General features: G+C 39.5%; 1 protein-coding gene across 14 annotated transcripts in view; it reads right to left on the reverse strand.

Annotated features, from left to right (window-relative positions):
• Positions 1-12,236, reverse strand: part of CASK (calcium/calmodulin dependent serine protein kinase) — a 415,898-nt gene that overhangs the window by 42,422 nt on the left and 361,240 nt on the right. For all 14 annotated transcript variants that reach the window (XM_030576389.1, XM_030576372.1, XM_030576320.1 and 11 more), the window contains 3 exons: positions 9,746-9,934; positions 8,693-8,771; positions 3,088-3,173 (listed from right to left, as the gene is read on the reverse strand). In XM_030576389.1, coding sequence (XP_030432249.1) covers positions 3,088-3,173; positions 8,693-8,771; positions 9,746-9,934 — 354 coding nt within the window. The remainder of the gene's footprint in view (positions 1-3,087; positions 3,174-8,692; positions 8,772-9,745; positions 9,935-12,236) is intronic.

A 12,236-nucleotide genomic window follows, 5' to 3' on the forward strand; every position in this document is an offset into this window, starting at 1 on the left:
ATTTTCTCTCATTAACTGCATCCACCACCAGGGAGTCAGGATGGGAGAAGAAATATTCCAGCCCCTTGGCTGGTATACAATTTTTTTGGTCCATCGACTTACACGTAGGTGCAAAAGTAGCAGGTATATGCCATAAATTGTGGGCTGGAGATAAGAGTGCCTCATGAACGGGCAGTGCTATTGTGTTCTGTGGGGTGGTTTGAAGAATAAACACCATAGTGCTGGGACTCTTGTACCTCCTCTGTCGAGATCTCAAGAGCCCCTGTACATCTCTTCATTATGTCCTGAAATAACCTAATATTATCCACATACAAGGAAGGTGTTGGCACCATTGCCTTGCTCGGGGCAGAGGAGGATTTATGAGAAGAAGGTATCTCCTCCTCTGGAGGTGGCTGCAGATCCTCCTCCTGATCTTCCTTCCATACCAGAGAAGCACGCAGTATTGGTGACTGCAGCTGTGGTGTTGGTGGTTGTTGAGGCCTGTGGAACTTCCAGCCGTTCTCTTCTGGGCAGGAACCCTATAGAATTTGTCCACATAGGCAGTCTAGAGATTCCAGTAGGTGCACTGGGGTTGTGGGTACAGAAGGGTTATATGTGTTTGGAGGGTCTGGGGTACCTTCTCGACTCTGGTGTGTCCTTGTCTAGGTACACCGCCTGAAGTGTCAAATAGTAAACTGAGTAGCCCTGTACTGAGATTTCAGAGTTGGAGGTGTTATCCCAGAATACAAAGGAGGGGCTCTGGGCACTGGTGCTGGAGACATCAAAGGGTGAGGCATTACCAGAGGTGCTGGTGGACAGGTATCGGGTGACCTGCTGAGAGGGGAGGAGAGGAGCCTGGCTGGCATGGTAGTACTGGTATTAATGGGGAACTTCTCTTTGTACTTGCAAGAGGGGGGACTCCAGTTCCTCTGAGGCAGATAAGCCTTTTGTGACAAGAACCTTGAAGGTGACAGAGGGCTGTAGAAATGTACAGGGGTGGTACTGGAGCCCTCGCAGGAGATGCAAAATGATGCACCTATGAGGATGGTGCTGAAGTGGTTGTTGAGGTGATGTCTCTATGCTCTGGGTGCACACTATCTGAAGACGGCACTGGAGAAGATGGTGCTGGTGCCTTGGACTTCCTCAAGTCTTTAGGCTTCTAGCAGTCTTGATGCCTAGATGGTGCTGGAATAATTGGCTCTCTATGGTGCTTACTAGGAGGCTTATCTTTCTGAGTTATCTGGTTTTGATGGTACCAAAGCTCTGGTGCTGGTGCCTGTAGAATCTTTGGTGGTACTCATCCAGGAACATGGTGTCTCCTCAGGTTCAGTGCCAAGAGGTAATCTACCTCTTTTCCTGAAGGTTTCGTTAGGAGCAGGAAGCTCTCTCTTCTTCAATCCTTTGTCTCTGAAGCAACCTCGGTCGCCGCTGAAGTAATGAGGGAGGAGAGGGGGCACTCAGACCCTGGTCTTCAAGAGTGTTCCATAAGGAGAAGCTTCAATCTCATCTCTCCTTTAAATCCTGCGCAAACTTTGCACTTCAATGGGATATGAAAGTCTCTGAGACACTGAAGACAGCTAGAAAGCCTGGTGCTCTGAGGGAAATAGCTACTGCAGGTCTGGAAGGCTATGAATTCTGGGGCTTTTGTCATACTTCCAAAGTAAGGCTGGTGCAAAGCCAAGGAACTGGTTCTGAAATGGGAAGGGGGTGTTGTCTTGAACCCTTCTAAAATGTAATAAATTTGTGGAAAGAAGGGGAAAAATAAACAAAATTTAAAACTAAATATTAGAGAAAATAAAGAAGAAAAGAATAAAGCAAACAAGTAAAAGAACTAGTAATATCAGCTACGAAGCAGCAGTCATGCAGTTGCTCCATTTCAAATCGCAGCCAGTTGAGAAGGAACTGTAGTAGCAGCAGGTCCACTCCTTTCTATATGCCTTTGCTCTAAAGCACAAGGCTCTATAATGTGTAGGCATGGACTCACGGACACTTCTAATTCAAATCTTCTGTCAAAAGGGCACATGGGTGCGTGCATCCTATGGTGAAGTACCCATATGAACATATGCTTGCAAAAGAAGAAATATTCCCAATTATTATAACAGATGCCTTTCACTCTGTTAAAGGTAGAAATAATAAGAAATACATCTTCAACAGGAACAAGATAAACGATATACTGAAAACTATGAAAAGCATAGTGAAAGTGTGTCAATCCCTTTTCTTTACCTTACCCAGTAATGAGACCAAAGGGTCACTTGATTAAATCAATGGGCAGGACAGATTAAAATATTATTTTACACTAATTAGCATCAAGCCTGTGAAGTTCACTATTGAAAAAGGTGTTGGGAGTCAAATACTGTGGTGAGATTTTAAAAAGTTTGGACAACTAATTACATCTGTACTTATGAAGACAAAGATACAATAAAGATAACGAAATCTTATGCTTTACTGTATGCTGCTTACAACAAGGTTTTGAAATGATCATAATATAAATAATAAAGTCACACAAAGGAAGATTGTCATTGTCTTTGGTACTGTATGGAGGTAGACATGATTCCTGCTCCTGAAGAATTTGTAATCTTAGTTGACAGGTAACATATATGTGGTAGGTACTGAAAGAGATGGAGACAATCTAATAGACACAATTTTAAAATATGCCCTTTTCTTTGTGTTATACTGGATTGTCTCCAGTAAGTATGTATGGATCTATGCCAAGTGCCTTTCAGCCACCTGCACCAGGGCCTATTTATTCAAACACTTGGTGATTACTTGGAGGCATCACAAAAGAGGATTTGAAGGAGAGGATAGTGGTCTGATGGATTAGTTCAGAGAGGGGGTTCCACGCACAAAGGACAGAGTGGAAGAAACCCTGGAGAAGTCTGTGGTTAATTGCTTAATTGATTAGATGATTTTTTTGGGGGGGGGGGAGGGGGAAAGGGAGTTAGGATGGAGAAAGGGGTTGTGTTGGGGGATCAGGTAAGCTCCCAAGAAAGGAAGGACAAAGAAGAACACTGTGATTTAGAGAGGTTTTGTTAAAAGAAAAAAGGATTAATTTTGCTGTTTATTTAAAAAATATTAAACATTAATGTCAACAAACTTTTAGGGACTTACAAGCATTTTTTGTAGTTGTTCCACTGTTTGGTTTGCTACACTGATTCCATTTATTTCTCGGATTTCATCCCCTACATGGAGTGTACCTGCAGAATTAACAAAACAAATAGTTAATGTGTACTTTATAATATAACTGTGAAACAATACCAAAACTCAAACAGAGATTGGCAGTACAAAGACATTAAAATAAAATGCTAAAATAAGAGTTTAGTGTCTAGCTGAAACCCACAAAGCAGTGGAACTCAGTGAACAATTCCACACTAGAAACCGTGATTTTTTAAATTGTTATTAAATATATTTTTCCCTTTTTTTACAGAGCATAACTGTACACATTTTTTACCATACAAAGTCTCATTGAAATCAATGGTGTGAATGTGCCGTCCATTCCAATGCAGCTTTGGATGCTAAGAAAAATGTGCATATTGTGAAAGATTATATAGTAAAATAATGTGGTTGCTAGTGGCTCTTATGTAACAAGGCCATCATTCTACCTGGATAGTTCATTCACTATACATTTACTATATTACTTTTTGTTTTGTGAATTAACTAAATTCATTTGCCAAGTATCCTTTTCCAAATACTTTACCAAACACAATCAGTTTTACTTGAAGAACCAACAGCTGGCAATCTATTTTTCAAAAAGAAGCCACTGTGGAAATAGATGTTGGCAATAAATCACCTAAACTACGAATGATGTTTTTGTGGATTGCTAAATCTAAAATGACCATATTGACTGAAGAAAAAAAATACATTCATCCTAATGATCTGAGTTTTAAATTTCATTTCATTTGAAATGGCAGAAATACTGAATTCCAAAACCATACGCTTTATAACAGAAAGAGAGCCTGACTTAACTAGAGCTGTCCTAACAGGCACTATCATGAACTACAATGCCTGATTACCCTTTGGACTCTAGTCTGTGACACTGCTACACAGCCCTGTGGACCACTAAAACTCCCAGAAGGCTACAGAACAGGATTACTCAAACTTTTAATCTGTTCAGGAGAAAGTCCTCCATCCCCCAGAAAATGTTTTAATCAATTCCACAAGAGCTTCCTATTGACAGCCAAAAAGGGGCAGGGACTCCAGTGCAATTCCGCTGTCCTGCCTTGTGGAACATTAATCAGGATTCATCACAGTTAGCAGTTTACTGTATGTGAATGCAGCAGCTCTGTATTTGAATTTCAAATGAAAACAGCTCACAGTTGGCGTATTGATGACCTAACCCTCTAACAAAAAGTTATACAAGTTCAGCATTGGCAAACTTTCTCAGCCCTTCACACCTTCTACAAAAATATATTTGATTCCAAAATAATTAGAGCTCCATACCATGCTGGAACTAAGCTCTGCTTGCAGAGGCCTTCATTGTTATGGCACAATAATACACAATATCCCCTGGCATGCTATACTTTCTGAAACATTCAAACACAAATTATGATTGAATGAAAAATTGAAAGAAATACAATAAATATGCTCATGAGGTTAGTCATTTTGAGAATACAGTTAAATACAACCCCTTCTTTTGAATGTTTTCCATTTATTTTACTCTGTGGCAGAAGCTAGTACTGACAATCCATAACTGGATGGTAGCAGCTGGTGTGTGTAGGAGGTGGGCAGCTGAGAGGGGATTTAAAGACTTCTGTCCTTTTGTCTTGGTGGAGAGTTGGGCTGGCTAATAGCTGGGAGAAAGGGGTCAGACTGGGTCACTGGAGAGAGATGGAGTTTGAGCCTTTTATCATTTTGGGACAGCCTCTCCCCATTTTTCTGTTGGGAGGTGATATTCTTGGCATCTCCATGCGGTGCCTTCTCCCCAGCCTAATGACTCCCTTACCATGGTGTACATCTGATCAGCACTCCCTGTTCTGACTCCTCGTCTATTATCTGTATTGTATTTATTCAGACTTTGGACTGTAGGCTCTTTTGGGTAGGGGCTTTTCTGTATTTTGTATTTTATACTTTACCAACTGTATTTTATATTTTTCTGTATCTATGGCAATATATAAATAAATCTATGATAATAAAGAACAGGGTGCCCATGGGTTGGCAATCTCCTTCCTCTGCCTTCACCTGGCCCAGATTAGCACAGCATCAGCCAGTATGCGCTCTTGCTATGTATAGAAGTCTGAGACACCCCTCACCCTGCTAGACAGAACAGGGAACAGTTTTCTCCGAGGAAGCAAATTCTGCAGCTGGAGGAGAGTTCTGCAGCTGGCAAAGCTGGAGGCAGTCCATGTACATTACAGTAGTCTCTTTTCACCATGTAATCATATTCATGCTGTTATAACAGCATCATCTTTGCTCACAAAATGCTCTGTTAGTTGTCCTAGGGCATAGGTGTTTACAGATTCATGGTTTAACTATTTGTGGGAGCTCCAAATTAAGTCATTTTCTTACAGATACGAATAGGCAATCTGCAGTGACATGTCTTCTGCAGGAAGTCTGTGTCCTGGGGCAGCAGTAGCATGGGTGCCTAATTCCGATTTAAAATCAATACACCTGTTGACACAAATGTGCCAAAACAAAAACTTTAACGGCAGAAAACCTAGACATTTGGGTTTTGGATGCTTGAAGCTGCCAGGAAGTCTATCTGTAGTACAGCAGATGCAAGAAAAATGCAGTAACACCATTTGGAATCGAAATATATTCTCCAGATGAGTAAAACCCACAAGTACTCGGTGCTAAAGCACTGATACGAAGGCAAAAGCTCAAACATAAATAAGCCTCTGTGGCAGAATTTAAAATACAATCTGTGCACTTATCCCAAAAGTGAACAATCCTTAAGATTGAAACTGGGGTATTACCACCAGTTCACATGAAGCAAGGATGAAAGAGTCGTTGCACAGGTTGACCTTGCTTGGGAGAAACTGATTATGAAGGATCAAGAAAAAGGTGAGAGCACAAAAATTAACTCACCTGCCACATTGCCAACTTATAAAGAAAAGAAAAATGGCATGCAGCCATTGAGTGCTACAGCAGAGAAATTAAGAGTGTATTGAATATATACATTTTAGCATTTGGATGAATACTGAATATATGGAATGATATCCAGTTGAAGCTAATAAGCCACATAGGGGACAGAACATTAAGTGATACAATCACATGCATTATATTTGATCACTGATTGCAGGAGACTATTAGAAATAAAAACTACTTCGAATATTTAGTCAGGCTCATAAAACAGAACAAAGAAGTTAGATTTTTTTTTGTTATATTTGGTTAACAATTTGCTATTGCTGTAATGCAAAATGAAAAATCTCCACTTTGAGATTACGTTTACTTTTGATTAAAAACAGTTCTATGTGAACTACAGAACCAAATACCTAAATATAAGTTGTTCCTGAGAGGACAAAAGACATTTTGACAATCAAATTGTTTCTATGAAGAATTACACCTTCTATTTTAGAACCACCCATTAGTAAGCACTTGTATAATTTTTTTTTGTTCAAAGCACTGTAGACATTGCAAATCCCTTTAGAGGTGGGTAAACATTGTTTGTAATCTCTTTGATGTCTAGTAATCTTAAAAGTTTCTTGTAAGAATAGTAAGTAAGTAAAAGTTCAAAGGCGCTGTCCCTTTAAGAGAATACACAAGTCTATACAAATTCATACAGCATTTCAAAGATGCTATTTAACTTTTTTATTCTCCTTGAATTTTTGGGATCTGAATCCAACATATTAATTATTTCAGTGATTAATTTATGATTAATTAAAATGCCTCATACTGAGAAACACGGAGTGTCAGGAAGTCTTGAGATCTAACTCCAGCTCTGCCACTTACTCATTTTGAGTAAGACACTTCAGCTTCCAACCTCTGCTTCCCCATCTTTAAAATGGGGATAATTATACTTTGCTATTTTTCCAGTTTGTTTACTCTGACTTTTTGACAGTCCTCCGTATATTGTCAGTTTCCCTGTTTAGTTAGGAAGCGCTCTGTTCTTCCTCACATTAATAGAAGAAAAGAAACAATTTTTAAAAATAAGAAAATGTGATGGTAAACCCACAAAAACTGGTAAGGGGATTCAGGTGCTGGTGTATCACCTGAAACTACTGCCAGCTTACATTTTAGTTGCTAAACTGGAAAACTCAAAGAAATTTTGAATAACTTAATAAAAAGTCAGCAGAACCCTGGAATACCAACCGAGGAAGCAACAAATATCTACAGTGGTAATCAGATTAAAACACTAATAGACAATTAAGAAAAATGAACGAGTAATGAAAATGCTAAAGGATTTGCTGCATTTTGCCTAAACTTATATGCAGAAAACTCAGAAAAGAGTAATAACATTTCAAGACTTCTGAATATACTCAGAAGCATTTCAAAGTTAAATAAAGCACAAACAGAAAAGCTTAAATACTACCTACAAATTCTAGATTCTGTACAATAATTTAAAAATATCAAGGCATCATCCTCTGATGGGTAGAGTGGCAAATTCTATAACATGTTAAAAAGGATCTATCCCTCTGATTTTGGAAGCAGCTGTAGCTATTATACAAAGTAATAACCATCTACTACATGGAGGATGACTACCATCTAAGTGATCCCAAAGGAAGTCAATGACAAAACAGCAACTGTGACTCTTATATGCCAAATCTCCTTTTCTATTCATTTTAAAAAGCTGACTAGATTCAAGCTGATGGTGTCCCATTAAGCAAATATACAAGTTCACACAAATTCAAATCTGCCACTTTTAAGAAAAGTTTGATCAGTGTCACAAAATGACAGTTTTCAAATTGCAAACTTCCCTAGAGACACAATTCATATCTGCAGGCTGCCAGAGTTAGTTCACTACTGAGTAGATAACTCTCGGCTCAGCCATTAATTACTTTTGACATATATCTGGGCACACAGGATGGGAGTGGAACAGAGGAACAGGCACAGGTCTAAAGGTTTGGCAACAGCTCAGAGCAGTGAAAGCCAAACATAAAGGTACAAGCTGCACGGCTGAGAAAAGTTTTGGTTCCAGATTCACATTCCGAGACCTCAGCAGTCAAACTGCCAAGAGTCTCAGAAGCTCTGTGAAAATACATGGAGAAATGTGGAATTTCTGCTGAACAGAGAGAGACTTTTGATATACACCTCTATCTCAATATAACGTGACCTGATGTAACACGAATTTGGACATAATGCAGTAAAGCAGCGCTCGGGGCCGGGGGGGCACACTCTGGTGGCTCAAAGCAAGTTTGCTATAACGCGGTAAGATTTTTTGGCTCCCGAGGACAGCGCTGTATCGGGGTAGAGGTGTATGAAGAAAAAAATATTGTACTTACTCTGAGAATTTTAGAAAAGAATTAGATAAATACACTTTCCAAAATTACATACACTTTAGAACTGATATTCTGTAGAAGCAATTTGAGACGACCTGCATCATTACCTATCAAAGCAAAAATTAAACACTCATGGCCCCTTCCTGAAACTTGTTCCAGGTGAGCGGACCCTTGCACCTGAGTGGTGACCCTGTGAAGTTAATGGGACTCCATGCATACACAGGGATCCACTGGTGTAGAACAGTAAGTTTTAGGATCAGGGTCTCACTTGTTACACAAAATATATTTGATTATGGGAGTAATCCAATTTGAGAATAAAACCATTTACGTCCTAAGATTACCTTGCCTGTGAATCATTCCTCCATGCATAATTCTTGCAACAATGCAATGGTTCAGCTCATTCATTTTTAAAGTGATTCCCTAGTAAAAGAAATTGTTAAATCATTAAGAAAAAACATTCAGCAACCTGCTCCTTCAACTACTAAGAATGGTCACTTCTGCTGCAAGCTTGAGATGAAGCTATGTTTTAGAGGGAAATCCTGGCCTTATCGAAATCAATGGGAGTTTTGCCATTGACTTCAAAGAGGCTAGAATTTCACCTTTAGTTTTGAATTTATACACTGTTGCTCTTATGAGATCAAGTAACCACCATAGAACTTATTATGGAAACACTCCACATGCTGAACATACACACTGTTTCCTCTTTTGCTATTTTTCAAACCCCATCAAAAATCAAAGTATACCATTTGTTTTCCAGAGATGTAATATTCTTTTTACGGGTCTTTCCATTTACTGTTTGAACTAATTTCAAAAACTGATAAAATTTGGTTATAACACAGATGCATTTTTAGCTATCAGTAAAGACAATGATTCTTTATAAGATGAATACATAGTCATTTAGTATGCAGGCTATTGCATAAAAGAATTGCATGGCCTGCTAAACCCAGGGTTGAAAGTTCAATCCTTGAGGGGGCCATTTAGGGATCTGGGGCAAAAATCTGCCTGGGAATTGGTCCTGCCTTGAGCAGGGGGTTGGACTATATGACCTCCTGAAGTCCCTTCCAACCCTGATATTCTATGATTCTATGATTTCAGTTAGAGGTGTGATTTGTTTTTATCAGAATACGTATACCAGTACAGCGTCTAACGTTTATGTAACTACACCAATACAGTTTATTTCATTTTCCATACGGGAATAAGCTATACTGGTAGAAGCACTTTTCAACTGGTTTTACTGCGTCCACATAATGTTGGTTGTACCACACTTCAACTATACTCAGACAGTTAAAGCAGAACAACTTTTGTGTATAAAGGCTGTGGTTTGAAACTACTAAGATAGTTTGTCACCTCTTTCTCTTTACAGAGTTAAGAGAACAGTACTGTTGCCTACATACCATTGGTTCATCTGTGTTCTTCTGGAACTGTACCAGTCGGACTCGTGTTACGTTCTCCATATCCATGTCACCGTTGGCGCTCTCTGGAGAATCTCCGTTTAAGTATGGAGAGGTGGGTGGAGGCGTAACTCTCAAAGCTTCGTCACTGTAAACTTCATGTGCCACTACATCATGAGTTTGAAGTAAGGCCTACAGGAGGTTACAGAAGTAATCAGATTTCCATAATCTCTGGTGCGTTTTCTCATTCCTGACAGAAGATTTAATATTTCCCCCAGAAGCTAGAGCATGCCCATGATATTACTTTCTTACATTTATATAAGGCCTTTTACCTTGAAGGATTCCTAAACACAATATTCATTTTATAAAACTACAATGTGTGTGTGTAAATTTGGGTGCTTACATTAGGCTCTTCACTCATCTACCTAAAGATAAATGACTTGATTTTCAAAGTCCTCAGCATCCAAAAGTCTCACTGAAATCGGTAGGAAGTGCAGGTGTTCAGCAAATTTTGAAATCAGCCTATTTTTATTTGGGCTTTTAGTTCCATGTGTGGGCACCTTACTTTAGGCACACAGTTCTGAAAAGCTTAGCCATACACATGTACAGGTATCACTTCTTCCAACACTGAAATGAAAGTGAGTTTTGAGATGGAAATAGGCAACCCTTGACTACAAACAGTAACACTATAAGACAATTACAATAGAAAGTGAATATGACCAATATATTCATTTGAAACTGAAAGAGAAAACTGCAAGGTATTTAGGATAATACTTCAAGATAGAATTTGGCCAAGACCCTTGAGTTTAGCACTCATTCTCTTGAGAAAAAAAAACCTTGACTCCAAGTTTTTTCCATCTCTATTTTACATATATTCTGAGAACAACCCCTCCAACGTCTAGCACAGTGTCCTCTAACACTATGCTGAGGAACTAGTTCTATATTGACTCAGAGGGCAAGATGCATGGCCTTACTCAATTGCTAACATGACTACTTTCTTAAACACCATGGTTTTTTATTCCTCTCCCACAGAGAACTGGTGCAGCACAATCCCGTTTGGTTTGTGACATCTGATAAAAATCACCTTCAAGTACTAATTCATCAGTTTTTCTCTACATTTCCTGATATATTGTACAGTATCACATACAGTTGATTAAATTTATCAAAATGTACTTGATAAGCATATCAATTACCCTTCTAGTTATTTATAAAGGCAGCATCAAAGACAGTTAGAATATCTAACTGTGAAAAGTGTAATATGTTACCAGGAGATATAATCTAGATAAAATATAAAAATTTCTCAAGTACTTGAAGAACATTCAGTATCAGGTTTTTACATGCATGACATCCCTCTTCTCTCTCTTTTTCCCGTGAGGATCTCTCAGGGCAGTGGTCCTCAACCTTTTCCGGGTGGTGGCGCCGGACAATGAGCCGCTGAGGACCGTGCCTGGCGGACAAGCATCCGCTGAAATGCCCCGAGAAGCGACAACGTCAAGAGGCATCGCTGCTGAAATGCCGCTGAAAATCAGCGGCATTTCAGCAGCTACGCCTCTTAGTGACATCACTTTTCAGTGGCATTTCGGCAGCGAAGCCTCTTGATGACGCTGCTCATCGGCAGCATTTCAGTGGATGCTTGTCTGCTGGCCAGTATGTGGGCGCACATAGGTGCCCCGGCAGGCACCATGGCGCCCACGGGCACCGCGTTGGGGACCCCGGTTTCAGGGCCTCGAAGAGTCCCTCTATTTCATGTTTGCTTTTTTGACCTTACCAGTCTTTAAGAACCTGTATTATAAACAACCTTCTGTCAAAAGCCTGGACAGGATTTACAACTGAACCAATCAATGCTGCTCCTATATCATCCCAAAGGTTGTCGAAGATTGGAGAGAAGGATTACTTTCCCACAGGGCTTGTGCTGCCGGAATCAGGGTTGAAAAAGCAAGCCTGCTCCTTATAGTGTCTGGTACTCTATAGAACTCTGCATCAGACTGGCCACACTACTCTGTAGGTAAGCATGTAGTGCTACCACTGTAAAAATGTAGAGACCCATGACTTGCATGTTGAAAGACCTATGAATCACACAGCTTGAGTTTAGCATGTCTGATTTATTTTAAACAGATGAATGAGTCCCTGTGGCTGTTTAATTTTTGATTACAAAAGTTCATTTGAATATTCTGTATTTAAATAGGTTTTAGAAAGGGCATCCATGTGAAACTTGTTTCTCAGGAGTGACTCCAAGATTATAGATGGGATTTTATGGTTACCTACAAAATTCTGCACTTGTTTCTGAAAGGCCACACCACTTTTAACATGCACTATATACTATAAAAGAGGATTTATAAACTTTTAAGGCACCTTCCTTAATTTTAAAACTAATTTGGGGAATTTGGCTTTCTATGGAGCTGATGCTGTCCTGTTAGAGTATCTGGAGAGATGGGGGCATGTAGCTCCTATCGCTCAAGATACTCAAAACAGGAAGATCCTAATTCTCAGATTT

This window comes from Gopherus evgoodei, chromosome 1 (assembly GCF_007399415.2).
Source record: "Gopherus evgoodei ecotype Sinaloan lineage chromosome 1, rGopEvg1_v1.p, whole genome shotgun sequence".
In the NCBI taxonomy this organism is placed as follows: Eukaryota; Metazoa; Chordata; order Testudines; family Testudinidae; genus Gopherus; species Gopherus evgoodei.